Source organism: Rattus norvegicus, chromosome 17, assembly GCF_036323735.1.
Source record: "Rattus norvegicus strain BN/NHsdMcwi chromosome 17, GRCr8, whole genome shotgun sequence".
Classification (NCBI taxonomy): Eukaryota; Metazoa; Chordata; class Mammalia; order Rodentia; family Muridae; genus Rattus; species Rattus norvegicus.
This window is the reverse complement of record NC_086035.1, coordinates 28,863,249-28,881,739: the sequence shown is the minus strand read 5'-3', so window position 1 is coordinate 28,881,739 and position 18,491 is coordinate 28,863,249. Positions and strand designations below refer to the sequence as shown.

Genomic DNA, 18,491 nt, shown 5'->3' with positions numbered 1-18,491 from the left:
TAAAAAACTGTCAATGAAAGGATAAACTTCTGGAATCATTCTCTAGTACATAGGCGTTGAGTAGTAAATTAGGTCCATGTTGTAGTAAAGATTCCAAGAAGAGACAAGAAAAGTACGTTGGGACTGGGCCATAGGAAGTCTAGACTTAGTATTGGGACTGTGACAGGTTTCCTAGTAGAAAAGTGATGTGGACACATGTGCCAGAAGGCGCTCACGCCTTCTCCACTGTTAGGGGGAATTAAAAATCTAAAGCTGAGAGAAGGTGCTCACTGGGGCCTGGCTGACAGCAAGTAGTGGACTCAGGATCAAGGAAACCTGAGATGAAGGCCTCTTAGTCACAATTCTCATATCTGATAAAAAATTGTTTCCTCTTATAAATATATTTCAAAACTTACTTGGGTATGTTGGCTTATGCATTTTAGTTTAGGATGGCCCATAGCAATTTCTGCTGTTTTTCTTTTCCCTGCCCTCTGTCTCACTTTGAATTTAATTGCACTATTAAAATGTAGAAGGAGTTGGCAAACCGGAATCAGTGAGAAGGGGAAGATGTGTCCTCAGCAGCACAGAGAATAGAATTCTTACAAATTTCCTATGAGCTGTCTGCAGTGCAGTGGGCTGCATGAGAGTGGGTAAACAGTGGAGCCTGTATAGTGATACAGACTGACTACTGATACTTGTGAAAACAAGGAGAGATGGCTCTGTGGTTAAGAGCACTGACTGCTTTTCCAGAGGTCCTGAGTTCACTTCCCAGCAACCACATGGTGGCTCACAACCATCTGTAATGAGATCTGATGCCCTCTTCTGGTGTGTCTGAAGACAGCTTCAGTGTACTTATAGATAATAAATAAATAAATTAAAAAAAAGAAAGATTATATAGCCATAGGTAAAGATGTTGGCTGCATTCATAGGGCTGCGAGCTAAAGGATTGAAAGTGTCCAGTCAGAGGTCTGTTAGTCACAATAACTTAGAGTACAGGATGCACTGTCAATGGGGGAGGGGAGTAAGGAGTACCCAGGAGTTGACTGTAGGTTTATAAGAAGTGTTGTATACTTTAGAAGTCTGTGAATGTTTCCTATGACAAAGCCTTCTCTGTTGGTCCTGGGTATGCCACCTAAGTAAAGTTGACAGAGAATGCTACAGAAAACCCAAATTCCGGAAAGGAGCAAGCGGTTTATTTAGGCTTCCTTACTTTCCTATGAAGTGTAAGGCTGCCTGCAGGAGGACATACTTGCCTGTTACTTGAGTGGTGCTCTGCAGGAGCTCAGTGAGCTGAGCCAGGCCAGGGGAAGAGAAAGGAGAGCTTAGGTAGCGCTTCACTCAGCCGGCTTCTCTGCTTACCGTGAAAGGGTTGTCTTGGTGCTTGACTTCTCAACAGTGAAACACCTTCATAAGATAGTCTAGTGAGCAAGGGTTCTGGAGCCTCCTGAAGAACAGGTCCGCACAGCATCAAAAGCAACATGAAATGCTATGCTTTCTACAGATTCCTAGCATTCCCAGTCCTTCTGAAAGGACTCATCCTTCACAGCTGTAGTTTGTGCTGTCCCTGATGCTCCACCCAAGGCTGCTGCTGGATGTGGGCTGGGGCCTTCTCCCCACCATTCCCAGCAGCCCTGTGTAAGGAACGTCTTGGCAACTGGGACTGCCTTAGTTTCACCCACGTTTTCATGAATCTTTTCTTTAGAAGTAGGACATGTTTCCTTCTGTACTCAGATGCCACATAGCAATTGAGGTTTCGCACATACTAAAGATTTCTTTCATGAGTATGATAGAGAAATGTGTTTACAATTGGACCAGTCTCCTAAAATTTACTTCTCAGGAAGGGGCACCAAGTCACTGCCATCATGTTTATGATAGCTGATTTATGGCTGAACAGAGAAAATTGGGCATTTATGAAGTTTTCCCTGCAAATGTCCTGCTTTTGTTCTTGTAAGAAGTAAAGTGTAGGAGGCGGGCATCATGTACAGTAGCCTTGCCAAGGCTGCATTTGCACTGACACTGTTGTTTAACACAGGTCACACAATGTCTACCATACAACTAGGCACTTTCATTTTTTGTTTTCATTTTTAATAGTTCTATGCTTTCACATCAAACTTTAAAGTATAATAGAAATGTATTTAGAAAATTTCAATAGAGGTATAAAATAGAATAAAGAGTCAGTGGTCACTACTATTAAACTTTTCACATGGTTCTTTCTGTGGCTTTATGTCTAGTGTGCAGTGTTATAGTAAACATGAATTTGTCTAGGTAAGGTTTTATACATACAATTATGTGTCCTAATTATCATTGGTATATTGTTGCATCTCTAAGATTCTTTCCAAAATTATATTTAATGACTGCATAATGTTATATTGTGTTTTTATTCTATAATTTGCTTAGTCATTCTTTTATTTTGGGATATTTTGGGATAATGTAAGTATTGTTAAATAACCACCTATTTAAGGCTGGCTTTCATTTGATTTTCCTCGTGAAGGTTTCCATTGCTGGGCCGCAGCATGTGAAGGGTATTAAGTTTCACGGTAGTGCTGAATAGCTTTCTAAGAAGCTTGTGCCAATAACTCTCTCCCAGGTAATAGAGGAAACTGCCTGCTTAGAGAATTTTTGTTATTCATCCTTGTCAGCAGGATGCTAAACATATTCTCTTGATGGGATCTTTTTTTGAGTAAAAATGGAAACTAGTAGAGTAAAATGTATGCATGTAGTTTGAAGCAGTCAAGTTTTATATTTTCACCATATAGACTATATACTACATCTGTGGTTATAGCATATACCTGATGGCTGACCTTGTGTGGGTGATGGTTCCTCAGGAATGACCCTTTTCAACAAGACAATTGTAGTTCAGAGAAACCATTGTTTTTATAAGTGTTTAGATTTTCCACAGGAATGCATTAAATGCTTAGATTTTCCAAAAGACTGAGGAAGGCAGAGAGAGGACTGTTGAAACCATTACAAAGTTAACATTAGGGCTGGAGGAAAGCTCAATTTAAGGGCATGCACTATTCTTACTGAGAACCCAAGTTCTATTCCTAGCACCCACATTCGGTAGTTCACAACTATAACTCTAACTTTAGGGGGAACTGACACTCTCCTCTTGCTGCCCTTAGTGCCTTCATTCATGCTCACATGCATGTGCCCATGCAAAATTGAAAATAGGTAAAATCTAAATAATAAGTCTCTAATAAACTTAACTTAATTAATACTTTATAGTGTAGTCACTGTGCTAGATTTGAGGGGATAAAGAAAGTTTCTCGTAGTATTAATGTTGCCAACATCCTAAAACAACCTTCAAAATTGAGGTGAAATTCATGGCTATAAAGGTGAAGTTTTATGTTCTTCTGCCTCCTGTGGTTTTGTGACAGTGTGTCTTTGTAGCCCAGCATGGCCTTGCCTTGAACTCATGGAAATTCTCCTGCCTCACCTTCCTAAAAATGGAAATTGCCCCAGTGTGCTTATGTCCCTATAAGCTTCAAGTTGTAAAACCCTCTCAGCTCAGAATGGTAGAGGCGTTAGCATTCCTTTGTGGAGGATTGGCATCCTGTTGGCCTTGCTGTCTTAGTCTTTGTCAGATCCGGTGATTCAGTAAGTTGATGCCCAGTATATGCGTTAACTATTAGCGGTTGTAGCTGCCATCTCTTGAGTTTTCTGTGGTTCAGGTACTGTAGGGTCCTCTGTTAACTTACTTCATTCTAACAGTGGCCTAATTGGACCCTGTTGACTGAGGATGACAAGACTAAGATTACTCTTCTAGTGAACATTGGACTCAGGAGGAGACTGTAATACATGGAATGATAGACGCACTTTACATGGGAATCAGGTCACTGGGATTAGTCATTGGCTTAGTCACTGTTCTGTTGCTGTGAAGAGACACCATAATCAAGGCAGCTCTTATAAAAGAAAGCATTTAGTTGGGACTTGCTTACAGTTCTTTAGGTTTATTTATTATCATCAAGGCAGCGAACATGGTGGCAGGCAGGTCCTGGAGCAGTAACTGAGAGCTATATCCGCATCCATGGACTGTGAAGGAGAGAAACACTTCACTGGCCTGGTGTGGTCTTTTTGAAACCTCAAAGCCCACTTTTAGTGACACACTTCCTCTAGCAAGTCCACACCTCCTAACCCTTCTAATCCTTTCAAACAGTTCCACTTCCTTGTGACTAAGCTTTCAAATATATGAGCCTATAGGGACCATTCTTATTCAGAAACACTACAGTCATCTGCTCAGATTATCTCACTACACTTGCTTACAAGTCCTAATAGTCTGAGCTTTGGACCAAATGATTTCTGGAGGTCCTTTCACATTGAATCTTTTTCTTCTGTTAATCTGAAGACTTCAATCCATATGCTGTTGTTGAAACTAGTTTATATATTAAGATATGGTCTTAGGAATCAAGGTTTTTGTTGTTTATTACAGTCTTGCCTTGTATCCCCAGGGGCCTTTAACTTGAGATGCTCCTGCCTTTGCCTCTTCTGTGACTGGAATGCAGAGTTGGCATTTTGCCCTACAAGAATAAGTTTTGATTGTTTTGTGCACAGGATTTTCTAGGTTTTTACATGATTTACTTTTTCACCAGTAGTATCCAAGTTGTGCATTTCAAAATGGAGGACTTATTTTCTTTTCATTTGTATATTTGTCTGTGTGTCTGTGAATATATTTGCCTTTGAGGCCAGAAGAGGGCATGAGATTCCCTGGAGCTGGAGTCACAGTTACAAGCTGCCTGGCCCGGGGTGGGGGTGGGGGTGGGGGTGGGGATTGAACTCTCATTCTCTGCAAGAGCAGCGAACATTCTTAGTTCTCTCTCCAGCACCTGAAGCCTCCTCTTTACATTTATTTATTTTAGTGTGTTTGCATGTGTGTGTCTTGTGGCGTCATGTTTGTACTGTGATGCCTATGTAGAAATCAGAGGACAATATTTGGGAGGTTTTTCTCTCTTTTTATCTTGTGGGTCTTAAGGATGGAACTTGGCATCAGTGCCTTTACCTGCTGGGACGTCTTGCCACCCCCAAGGTCCACATTTCTATATCCCTTACCTTAATTTTGAACAGCATCTCTTACTGTTTTGGAGAAATTATAACATAGCCAGCTCAGTCATAATTTGCTCACGTGTAGTTCCTCTGTATCTCACGGGCATATAGAAATATCATCTGAACAAACACTACTTCTCTTTATTCTGAGTTCTCAGTCTCAGTGAAGAGCATGGCTGTTTTCTGTGGTCCTGACTTCTTGGAGTCTCCGGATCAGTTTTGCTTCAGCTCAGTTCTACACATTAGGCAGTGAATTAAGTATCTAATTCTTTCTCTTTGAGATGTGTATTCTTTTATCTTTTTGTTTTATGATAAGGAGCCTAGAGAAGGGCTTAAGGATTAAACCACATGAATATTTCTGTAAAGTTGTCAGCTGCCCATTGTTTTGCCTTTCTTTCAGGTGGCATCCTTTGTCCTTTGGATTAAAGTCAGTGCATAATCCATATGTTTCTATGCTTGCTGCTTCCTGTGTCTCTATAGTTGTACACATATTTTGAAGTCAGGAGATTATACTGATAGTGCAAACAAAACAAAACAACTACAAAAACTTGTCTGTGGATTAAATGAAAGTCAAGGCTCCAAACAGTTTTCCTAAGGATTAGATCATGCTGCAGGTTATTCAGAGATGTGTTTATTGGAAAAGTCACTCTGAAGAATGCCCTTTGCTGTGTTTTAGGAAGCTTTATGTATAAAAAACAAGCCAGAGGCCAGCGGTGAACCATGGAGTTATGTACTCTAGGTGGAATGCATGAGTCCTGAAGAAAGCAACCAAGTTGTATATTTTAAAGTATCTCAAAATGAAAGTCCTAAATTCAAAAGATTTGAGTGACTTAAGTTTAAGAACTTAAATTATTTCTGAATTTTCAACTTTGGTCTTCTTTGTTACTATGGTCCCTGAAGGAGTTGAAAACTGCTTTTGTTGAAGTAAGGAATAAACAATGTTAGTAGATCATAGTCTTTCTTCTAACAGCCACAGAATTTTGGCATCTACTTCTGGATATTTATCAGTTTACCTGAGAGGTCAGTGACCTATCCCACATGAGTGCTGAGGTGGGTCTTAACTGAAATTCTACTGTTTTACTAAGTTATATGCATTTTCTTTCTCCTCTTCTCACTCACCCCTACTTGCCCTGTTCTCCCAGGTCTTCCTCTGTCTTCTGTTCCTTCCTCTGTCCTTCTGTGCCTTGTGTTCCTTTTCCAGAAAATTCTGTCCATCTGTCCTATGTTGGACTTATTGTATGAATGTGTTTCTGTAGAAAATTTGTCTTTTAGGATGACAAACAGTCATTGATAGAGTGATGCAATGGATTTTTTATTAAATGCCATGACCAATAAGAGTGGAGAAGACTTACATTCATAAATACAATTTCTGCCCTCCCTTGGCATAGTCTGTTACTTAGTATAAAGTTGTATTAAGTTTCTTTTCATTTTTAAAAATCCCTAAATGAAACTCTACTATCTAAAGTAGTAATTTTAATCAGAACATCTGTATATATGTGTTGTTGTTGTGTACATGTATACATTTGGCTACATGTGTACAGATGTGTGGATGTATGTGAAAGCCAGGGGTCCACACTGAAGTCTTCCTCAGACACTTTCACCTTGTTTTTGAGACAAGGCCTCTCACACTCTCCACCTTATTGTTTAAGACAGGGTCTTTCATTGAACTTGTAACTCATCAATTCAGCTATGCTGGCTCCCCATGAGCTTGTGACTCAACACTGGTTTTACAGATGCTTGTGGATGTCCCCCCCTTTGCTCCGTGGGCACTGGGGACCCAAATGTGGGCTCTCGTGTCTGCCTGGCAGGTACTTTAGCAACTGAGCTATCTCCTAAGATCCTATTTAAAATGTTGTTTTGAAGTTATGCATTTTGGAGGTCTGCTTAGCTAGACTCGGATAACTTTTAGGTGATCCTTCAGAGATTATTTTGGTGTTAGAATGCAGTGAAAATAAAGGAAGTTGGCACATTCAGTGTGTTCTCCTTCCCGAGGAAATTGACAGGGCAGCATGATGATACTTTTTTTTTTTTTCCTACAGAGGAAAGAATTTAAATTACAGGAGAAGAATACCTAGAGATCAGAGATAAACACCTTTACTATTCTGATTTAGAGTAGTAAGCACTAAGACTGTCTTAGTTGTGGTTTATTTTAATTAATTAAGATTTAATTCTTTAAGTAATTAATTAATTAGTGAATTACAATTTGAGGCAGGGTCTTACTGTATAGCCTTGACCCACCTGGAGCTTGCTGTGCCAAGCCATGCTGGCCTCAAACTCACAGAGATCCACCTGCTTTAGCTCCTGAGTGCAGGGCTTAAAGGTGTGTCCTACATGCCTGAGTTGTAGTTTATTGTTTCTTTAACCTAATTCCACAGACTGAGTAATTTACAATAAAAAGAAGCTCCTTTCTCACAACTTTGGATTTTGGAGGTCAAAACTTAAGGCACCAGTGCGAGGCCAGACCATCTCATGGATCATCTTGTGGTAAAAGCAAGAGCACAAAGTTTGTGCTTATCCTTGTACAGGAGCCCACTCCACTCTTATCAGCTCAGTCTTGTATTCTACATGCAGAGTCCCTGATGCTTTGCACCTTTTAGTACTGTTAGACGACAGTGAAATTTAGATAAAGTCTGGAGAGGACATTCAAGTTACAGCAGCCTTGACAATAGATTTTCTCCGTTGGTCTTCCTGTGGTATGCAGGTGGTGACAGAGAAGTAAATATGCCACTAGGGACATCATGAGCCTGTTCAGAGAACTGAAGGACACACTTGTCTACAGGATGAAACTTGACTGGTGTTTTCCTTGTGTGCTCTTTCCAGAGTTTGTGAGAAGCTTCTATAATGGTCTGTTTGGCCTTCATCAGAGCTGCCCATGAGCACCTCTACCTGGTGAGGAAAGTCAGTCATGTCTGCAGATGTCATCAACATCGGGCTTGGGGCTCAAGGCCAGCTGCATCGCAGTTTGCTGTCCAAGGTGCTCCAGGCCGTGTGCTGGAGCTGCTTGGTAAATCCTACCCTCAAGATGACCACACTAACCTCACCCAGAAAGTCCTTTCCAAGGTGGGCAGGAACCTGCACAACCAGAAGTTCCACCCTCTGTGGCTGATTAAGGAGCGGGTGAAGGAGCACTTCTACCAGCAGTACATGGGGCGATCCAGGACACCTCTGTTCTCCGTCTATGACCAGCTTTCCCCAGTGGTCACCACCTGGCAGAACTTCGATAGCCTGCTAATCCCAGCTGACCACCCCAGCAGGAAGAAGGGGGACAACTATTACTTGAATCGGGGACACATGCTGAGAGCACACACATCAGCACATCAGTGGGACTTGCTGCATGCGGGGCTCAATGCCTTCCTCGTGGTAGGTGATGTGTATCGGCGTGACCAGATTGATTCCCAGCACTACCCAGTTTTCCACCAGCTGGAGGGCGTCCGACTCTTCTCCAAGCATGAGGTGAGTCTTTAGATGAGTCTCATTGATGAAGGGCATTTGTGTTGCTGTAATAAGACTGATTCTGAGCGAAACAAGGAGAGTGACCTTGGTCTTCATTTGCCTTAGTGACTGCTCTGTTTTTCATGTCTATGTGAACCTTGACCTCCCAGGCCACAGTGTATGTGAGGGATTTGTGCAAATGGTGGACTTTAAAACAAGGTTTTCTTTTTTACTTGTCTTTTCTTGTCCCCTTTTCTCTGTACTAACCTGCTTTATACTGGTTTACGTCTCATAGATGGATAGTAGTTCTAATTCAGCCTTAATCCAGGCTGAGCGAAGGCAGTGGTCTGACACCTGCACTCTGGGTATTCTGTTTGTATTAGTGGAACATAGTGCTGGCCGCCCGCAGCTGGAGAGCAGGGCTGAGGGTGACAAGCAGTGCATTGGGTTGGACCATCAGCTGCGTTCTTGTCCTGAGCTCCTCTTGCCTGGCATTGAGGAGGGAGGGGTCTTACTTGTTAGTGTTAATTGGGTTTGGATGCATATTGACCTTTTGGGTGGAAGTTTGATGTTTAGGCCATCCTCAGAAGTTTTCAACTTCATACATCTATGCCATGCTATCCTAGTATACTGGCTAATATTTACTTTTCACTGCAAAGTTTGAAAGCCCCACAAAGCTTGAGTCCACTTACTAAAAAATAATCATAACGAGTATGGCAGCTCCAGCCTGTAACTCATCACTTCCGAGGCAGAGGCAGGAATGAGGCTGCAAGGTCAGCGCTACCCTGGGCTACGTAGTGAGACCCTGTCTTAGAATAAAAAAAAAAAAAAAAAAGAAAAGAATAATTAAAATTGTAGCAATACTTTTCCTTCTTTCTGATATGTTAGAGACTGTTGCATCTTTTCTTGTAAGAAACAAGAATTTTAGTAAGTTCAAGTATCTCGTATGTCTGTAGCGACTCCTTCCAAACATTGTTCAAAGGAAAGGAGAGTTACTATGGTTACAAAACCCCATCTTGCAAACACAGCATAATGGGCTATTAATGTGAAAATAAATGCATAGGTTCCTTAGACTAAGACAAACAGTTTTTGTTCTAGTAAATAAGTTATTTAGCAGGAAACGACTGAAGGGTGCTATCCTCTCCTTTTCTTCCTATCTGCTTCAGAATAATGTTACTCTTTACATCTGTGACATTGTTACATAGGTAAGCCTTTCTCAAAATTGGTTCAGAGCTGCATCTGGGGAGTACAGTTGGCCATTCCTAGTCCTTGGGAAGCTCGTTATGTTCTAAGGTAGACGTGATAACTGTTAGAAAGGATATAGAAGTGGGGAACTATGAGGAACTTAAAGAGACAAGTCAGAGTCTAGAATATGACAAAGTAATAGAACACCACTTCCGGTTCACCTGTGAGAGGAGCAGTGGTAACAGCGATGTTAACAGTGTCTTAAAGCAATGAAGAACATGTTAATATGTGAGACTGCATGTCAATGTCATGGTAGAGAAGAGGCAGCGGTGGCTGAGTAACTCACAGTGACATTTTATTTTATTTTATTTTATTTTATTTTATTTTTTTGGAGCTGGGGACTGAATCCAGGGCCTTGCTAGGCAAGCGTTCTATCACTGAACTAAATCCCCAACCCCAACAGTGACATTTTAATGAGAGAAATTGAGGCTACAATAGGAAGTTAGCAATAAAAAGTACACATGGAAGTAATCCTGCCTTGGTGCATATTTGTTGTAATTCACTTCAGCTTTCCAGGCACCATGTGTAGCTCATTGTCTTAGTCAGGGTTTCTGTTCTTGTTTAAACATCACAAACAAGAAGCAAGTTGGGGAGGAAAGGGTTTATTCAGCTTACACTTTCCACATTGCCAAAGGAAGTCAGGACTGGAACTTCAGCAGGTCAGGAAGCAGGAGCTGATGCAGAGGTCATGGAGGGATGTTACTTACTGGATTGCTTCCCCTGGCTTGCTCAGCTTGCTCTCTTATAGAACCCAGGACCACCAGCCCAGGGACGGCACCACCCACAATGGGCTTGGGCCCTCCCCCTTTGACCACTAATTGATAAAATGCCTTACAGCTGGATCTCATGGAGGCATTTCCTCAACTGCGGCTCCTTTTCTCTGTGATAACTCTAGCTTGTGTCAAATTGACACACAAAAACAGCCAGTGTACTCACCTAGTCTGATGCTGTGACTGCTTTCAGATTCATTATTTAATAAATTGTGTACCTACAGATATATGAAAGTGTCTTCTTTTCATGTTGCAACGTGCTTCCATTTCAATGCTTCATTTATTCTTCTTAATTCAACCTTATAAGTTAGGTTATCCCACTTCAGCACGGAGACTTTGAGATCTGGAAAGGCCTAGCTACTTGCTCAGGATTGCAGGCCAATCAGTGTAGGACTTAGCTGGAGGACAGGTCTCCTGAGCCCAGTGCTTCACCTACTCTGTTCTGCTGATGACTGTGCTTGTCAGGTAAATTTGACACAGCAATTGTGAGCACTGCAGAAGGGTCTCTTCTGAAATCCTGTCTACTATTGAGTTTTGATTCTAAATCTTCTCTACTCTTAACCACAAAGAAAGTGTTATTAATTTTTAGTTTATTGCTCCACAAATAAGACCTAAAATTTTTCTTTTAGGTATGTGTACATATGGATTTAAAACAATATACTGTTTTATTTTTTGCTATTTAAAAGTCTTTGTATTTATTTTTACATGTTCAAGACCGTTTATTAGAATCATAGAGTAACGGAAACACTGATGCTGAGTCTGATGCATGTTCCGGCAATCCCAGCACTTGGGAGGCTGAGGCACAGGAGTTCAGGTTTGAGGCTAGCCTAGGCTATATAGTGAGGCAGAAAACACACAGAGAGAAATATTGATAATAACAGAAATGAATGAATGATTACATTTTCTTAATTGAACAGTTGTTGAAATAAAGCCCCTTTGTTCTTTGAAAAAGAGTAAATGAAAGTAGCATTGCAACCATTGCAAGGGAGTAATTAGTCGGGAAGTCTACTGATTCAGAGAAAGCAGAAACACTGCGCAGCTCACTCTGTGTCAAAGCATCCTTGGGGATTTAATCTATGCCTTCAGAATGAGGGGACGAAGAAATCAATAATACAGAAAAAGGAGTAATATATAAAAAGATCTAAGTCCAACAGACATCAAAATTAAAAGGAAGAAAGCCCGATTATGCGATTACCATCAGTTGTCACGTATGAACACTCACACACTGGCATTGGCTAAGCACAGGAGGTACAGAAATGCTTGGTCAGTTTGAATATTCAGAGGACCTGAAGCCACAGCATGGCAAAGGGTGGGGCGAAGGACAGGAAGAATTGTTCAGCAAATGCTTCAGAAGGTAGGTGTCAGCTCCATCTATATTAATATTAGAAGCAGAGTTTAAAGAAAAAAAAAGATAAATGTGGATAAAGCCCCAAAGAGATAATCTAAGAAGCCTTGTGAATTATGAACTTTCATCTGCCCACTGTAATAACCTTGATATATAAAGCAACATTGATGACTGAAAGGTCAAGTTTGACAAAGTCATGATCATGGTCAAAGTCGTTAAATGACATGTCCGAGACCTGTGGATTATTTAGACAAAATGAATAAAGGTGTAGAAGTCAAAAAATTAATCAACAAGCTTGATTTATATGTAAGTATTCTCTGTGTTGTTTGTATTTACATGATGTATACAAATTAATGAATTGAGTATTCATTTTAAGATGCTAGAAGTATGCCAAAGTGTTCTAAACAAAATACTGGAATGCAGATGGGTATACAATTCTGGGTATCCCCGGGTCTTTGCAGAAGACCTGAGCCACTGGAACAGCAAAACTACTTCCCTTTTCCCTAGCAGCCTGCTGTAGACAGGAGAGCTGGCCCTGCCCCTCAGCACCTGCAGCATTTAGGAGATCAGCCTAGCACGTTGCCTGGGTAGCACAGTAGTAGGGGCACAGATGAGCTGCGTCTGCTGTGGGGTGGCATGAGTGAGGGAGAGATGCTCTTCCCCCTTCTCGATTCACCACCTGCAGCAGGCATGAGGCTGGCCTAGGAGGTCATGAGAGCTGGAGAGCTGGCCTCATCTCTTGCCAGTTCTATTACTCAGTTGGAAGTGGGGCCTGCGCCTCATCTGGGCAGCACAGTAGAGCCATCACTGATGGTGAAGGTGAAGGTGAACTGGCCCCATGGTCATGGGAGTGGGAGAGCTGGCCCCTCCCTTGATGACTGCAGCATTAGGGGAGCTATTCTGGGCACTGTTGGAGAGCTAACCCTGGTGGTGTGTACACAGGAGAGCTGGTAGGCTGACCAATTCAGCCACCACCCAAGCCCAGAACCAGTTCTTTGAGCTGGTCCACCGCAGCATCTATCTCATCTATGAACTGCTGGAGCAGGTGAGAGGGCCGGTCATGTAGATCCAAAGGTGTAGGATCTTAACGGCACAGAACCACAACAGGGTTTGTGAGAAGAATCCCTGTGAGGGTCTAGCATTGACAGTGTAGCAGAAGCCAGTGTCCTAGAAACAGAACAATTACTTATTGCAGTGTACATTTACAAATAGAGCTGTGTGGACAAAAGGGCACCCTGTTTGACACACAGTGACAGACTACAGCTTCTTCCACAACACTTTTTTTTCTATCAAATTTTCTTTTGGAGGGAAGGTTGCAAGGGCAGAGGGTGGATATGTTGGAACAAGATGAATGTGATAGGGGTGCATAATGTCAAATTCACAAAGAATCAGTAAAAAGTTAAAAACAAACAAATAAATAAACCCATAAAAGTATAAAACGCAGCCATTACTAGGTGACAGGCTTCTCCTAAGAACTTCCCTCTGTAGGAGCCTACTCCTGACAGCTGAAGTTCAATCTCCGCGACCAGTCACATTAGCTTTCTACTAATGCACTTGAAATCTCAGTGCTGGTGGCCAACAGTTTAGCCTGCCTGGCTTACGTAGTGAGCTCTAGGCCTAGATTGAAATCAGTTCTGCAGACTTCTATGACAAGCACTTCACAGTCTTCGCTACTTCCCAAGCCTCCAAATCCCTCCTTAGGATGGTAATCACTGACACTCAGTCTTAACAGTCTTATTAGTATGCCGTGTCAAATTGGCACTTGCAAATTTGATAATCGAAATTTTGCTCTCTGAGCAGTTCTTTAGGAAGATCTCCTTTTTCAGGCACTACTGTACTCCTCTATAAACTCATTCTCTAGCAGTTCAGGACTTCCAATATTTTGTCAGTGGACTGCTTTGTTTTGGACACAGTGTAGAGGGGTTCACATGCTCTTAAATACTTCCTGTGCCTTCTGTGAATGTGGTTCTATGTGTAGTAGACCCACGGTCCATTTATAATCAATTAGAAATCTAAGGCTATCCCTTTGTTTTTGTTCAGGAAGTACTATTCAATAGAATGAATTAGTTCAATCAAATTTCGAGAAAAGCAAAATTTTAGGAAATGGAATGAGGACAGAAGTGGTTCATCTGATTCGAATGAACTGATCTTAACAAGAGAAAGCAGTTTTAGGGGAAAAGGAAGACAGTGTTTAAGGGGGTTGGAAATTTGAATACTAATGAAACACTTGAAAATAAGGTGTTTTTTCTTTTATTTTTAAAATGTGATGGGAATATAAACTTTTTTATAAAGTCTTTAGAAATACATATTGAAACACCAGTATGGAGAATACAGGGCTTGGGATTTTGTTCACTGTGGTAGTGGCTTTGGCTTTTTAAGGCCGGTGTAAGAGGTGAGGTTTTGAATTACAGTTGGGTACTGTGCATGTGTTTACAGGTTCTTGCGATTCATCTCCTACAAAACTAAAACACAGCCAACATTGAGAGCAGGCAGTGAAGGCCATTGGCTCAGAGTTACTGTAACAGGCGTCTGCTTTCACGGAAGGTAACCACCAATTCTTTTCTAAAGGCAGGACACATTAAAGAGAAGAGCATGAATGGCACACTATGAAAGACATCAGATCTGGAATTGATAGCTTCTCCATGGGATTTGACACATAAGTTCATACCTAACTGTAAAAGACTTAATGTAGTTTGTTTCATAAAACAGAAAACTTGGCATTCATTGGACTTCTTTTATGAGGTTATACTTGTTAATATATTCATGTTAAATGAAAAGGAAACTTTCGAAATTCCACCTTCTTGGGTATAAGTCCTTCTGTTTTAATGAACAGGCAAATATTTATTAAATGAAATATTTACAAATTTAATCAAATATTGTATCCTATTCCATTATTGTTTGACGATATTGTGTTCTGTCATATTAACTCATAAAAAGAGAACAAAGCATGTGACTACCTCAAATATGTAGAAAATAATTTGACATTTAATTATCTGATAGCATTAAAAATACATTTAATGACATTAATGACACATGGTAAAAAGTTTAGCAAACTAAGAATAGAAAGGAACTTCCTGAACTTCGCAAATGATATCTGTCAGGCACTTGCAGCATCCATCATGACTAATGATGAATCATTATCCATGATTCTATCAAAATCATCCACCATTCCGAGTCACCTGCTTCCCTGATTCTGCTCATTAGTGAAGTAGAAAATTTCCCTTTTTCTACTAAAACGGAGGACTCAAGGCCTGGCTCAGTCCTCAGTACCACCAAGAACAGAGAGAAGGAGAGGCTGACGCCTGGAGAGGTGCTCAGTGGTGAAGAGTGGGTACTGTTCTTGCAGAGGATCTGTGTTGAGTTCCTATGGTCCATGTCAGGCTGCTTACAACCCCCTATAACTAAGTCTAGCTCCAGGGAGATCCGATGCTTCTCGCTTCCTCTGGCATTTGTACTTGCATGCACACACCCATACACAGATCCATCCAAACATATAATAAAAGAAAATAAAAAAAAGAAATCTTAGAGAAAAGAAGATAGAAACACTGGAAAACAGAAACTAAAGCTATTATCTTCGCATATGATCAAATTATAAACATCAAAAAATTAATAGCCTATCCAGACTTATTTGGAATTTGAGTTTATGGAAAATGCAGAAGCATTACATTTCTTCTCATATGCAGTAACCAAATGGCAAAGGTAACCCCATAAAGATTGCATGCACAGGACCAGTTAGAACAGTGCAGTCCTATATATAAATTCTGCATAAGTTACCTAAGATACTTATGGATAAGGTGATTAGAGTTCATTATGGATATGATAAAAGGAGGAAAGATGGATTTACCACATGACTGTATTTTACAAGTAAGCAAACAGTGTCATCACAACGGTGATTTCAATCTGACAGTTGTCTCCTGGTATTGGCAAACTTGAATGATTGGTCATAAAACTCAACTTTCAGTGTTAAGTATAAAGGGCTTGCCTCACTAGATGCTAAGATATACAGTTTATGGTTATAAAGATGATTTCACACTGGCAGAAAGTTAGTGAAATACAGAATTTTGAAATAATTGCACTTGCATTTATAAACCTACCAAATAGGAATGGAGTTACAAAAGCGGGAAGATAATAATTCTCTCTTAATTGTTCTGAGACAGTTATCTATCCATGGGAAAATTCCTCAGTCTCTCAGTGGATGCGTAATTCATTCCTGGATGACTTTAATCCTCTGTGAGATGAAAGTCTTTAATAACTGTGGAAGAAAGTTAGGCAGTCATTCCTCCCTGGGTAGAGTGTAATAGCTGAACTGTGAGATTCTTTCAGGAAAAAAGTGTTAAAGTTGATTACAACTTGTGACAGAAAGTTGTGTGTGATTGAAACTTGTGACAAAGCCTCCTATGTTGCCATTTAAGGACACACTTGATTAAAGAGAGACAGAGAGAAGGCTTGTTTGGGTGAGGTTCTTGTATTTATTAAAACAACATTGGTGTTGACCATATTAAAACATTTCAGTAATGGGAAATGTTTCCTTTATGGAAATGTGCACACACACAGTGTACGTGACTGTGGGCCATGGATCTGTAAGTCTGGAAGTGTAAAATCCTGCCCTGAGCTCCTACTTTCATGGTCATGTTCTTGAGAGAGTCTCATCCACCAGGAAGTAGATACTAAATTTTTTAAGTAAAAGTATTAGAATTAGTTGAAAACTAGAAGAGTCCCAGGTTCTACCAAGAATCATAACAGTGAATTAAATTGGTTGTGTGCGGGACCCTAGACCTGTAGAAATGAACACAACTCTATAAGCATAACGAACAGGAGAAGCTGCACATAAAAGAAAGCTACAGAGGGTCAGTAGTACAGCTCCATGTGTGTAAAGTTGAAGACGTGAGCATACGTATCCAGTAGACTCTGTAAGGAGTCAGGTGTATGTTGAGAAGTTGCAAAGCAAAATGAGAGAATACTAAACAAAAAACTTGTTTTCCATCTGAAGAATGAACCAGTGTTATCAGACTTTGGTGTGAGGGCTTCCCAAAGTTTCTAGGATTAGTGTCCTTTCATAAAGTGAGTGTGCATGGTAAGCACACGCACAGGGGCTTTCCTTCTTTAAACATGATACATTTTACTTTCAAGTTTACTATGCTTCAAAAAACAAAGGTTAGCATCATCAAGAACTCTTAATAGAAGAATATCATATGTGATTGACCAATGAGCAAAGATCAGCTTGATTAGGAAATGTGTAAATAGAAAAGCAGAACAGTACAGTTAATCTTGGTGATTGCCAATGCTGAGTGAAATCAGAAGACCTTTAGCCTTTTGGAAGCTAGTACAGTTCCCACCACTCCATGGAGCAGTTTGGTTATTTTCTTTGAAAATAACAATTTTATGTTTTGTTTGACCTTTTTTCATTAATATTTAAAAACTCAAATTTCCAACAAGAGGGAAATCATAAAGAAAACGGGCCACCTTTTTAAAATAAACTGGGCTCATGCTTCCACAGCGCTGGGGCTTTGATACTGATGCTGTCTTGAAGGGTTCCAACAGTTGGGGCCTTACTAAACTGATATTTGTTTTATAGCTGTTCATCATATGCCCAGTAGTTGATGCTGTTACAAACTTTTATATTCTTTGCCTTATTGTATACAGATACAAATTTCAAATTAAATAACTATGTGATGAAAGTGTGAAAAAAGCTCATGGACACTAAGCACAAAGCAAGAATCAGGGCAGTGACAACCAATTAGGAGGAGGGGTGAATGGAATAGGTAGGTGTTATAGTCTTTACACATTGGGCAGAATAGTATGATTCCTAGGATATTAGGAGGATTTAGAGATTAAAAAACCCAATCAACAACAGCAACTAACGTGGGAACCACTATTTTGTAGATTTAAAACTCTTTTTTAGAGAATGGCACATTTCGTATACTAGACAGACCCACTGGAGAATCTGTCATATAAATCCCATGTCGATGTAGTTGGGTTAAAATTACTAATTAAAAATGCATACATTGAGCAGTGCTCAAACCTGTCCTGTTTCCGGGTGTGCTTGAAGGGGCTCTGTCTAGCCAGGGTTATCGGTGGCCTGCACTGATGGTCTGTGGTGACCAGCTGTGGAGCTGAGGAGGAGACTGACATCCTACAGTCTGTGTGTCACCTCAGGCTGCCCAGTCTGCATCTCCTGTTTGTCTGCATCCCCTGCGTCCTCAGAGGCATACCTGTGTCCATGCATGCACACATGCAGTCGTCACTTCCAAGTGTTATCCCTTTTGATGAGACTAAAGTAGTTTAAAAAACTAATGTGCACAATTTTAAATTACTGTATCCAATAATGTGTGCATGTGTTTTATTTCTCATCTTTCTGGTTAGTGCAAGGTATTATTGATCTTACAGGATACTGAAACCAGAATAACAGTGTAGCAAGTTTTATAAAATTAATTGTCTTTGATACTGGCTCGATGGTTGGGTTACTTTCTTTTATGAAGTGTTAGAAATAGTATTTTAAATCCATACCTGTACCTAACAAATAAAGTGTTGCTTATTTATTCATAAAGATTTGTTTATCATGGTCCTTAGAATGTGTTTGAAATTTTTCTTCTTTTGTAAAGTATAAAAATTTAGGTCTTAATAGATGCAGATACGATTTATGAGCAAGCAATAAATATTTTAACCTAATTGTATAACTC

General features: G+C 40.4%; 1 protein-coding gene across 21 annotated transcripts in view; it reads left to right on the top strand.

The window, feature by feature from the left end:
• Fars2 (phenylalanyl-tRNA synthetase 2, mitochondrial) overlaps positions 1-18,491 on the top strand; it is a 427,082-nt gene that overhangs the window by 70,079 nt on the left and 338,512 nt on the right. For all 21 annotated transcript variants that reach the window (XR_010058866.1, XM_063276404.1, XM_063276403.1 and 18 more), the window contains 1 exon segment: positions 7,840-8,472. Coding sequence is in view for 20 of the 21 variants with exons in the window: in XM_063276404.1 (XP_063132474.1) it covers positions 7,861-8,472 (612 nt within the window). In the remaining variant the exon portion in view is untranslated.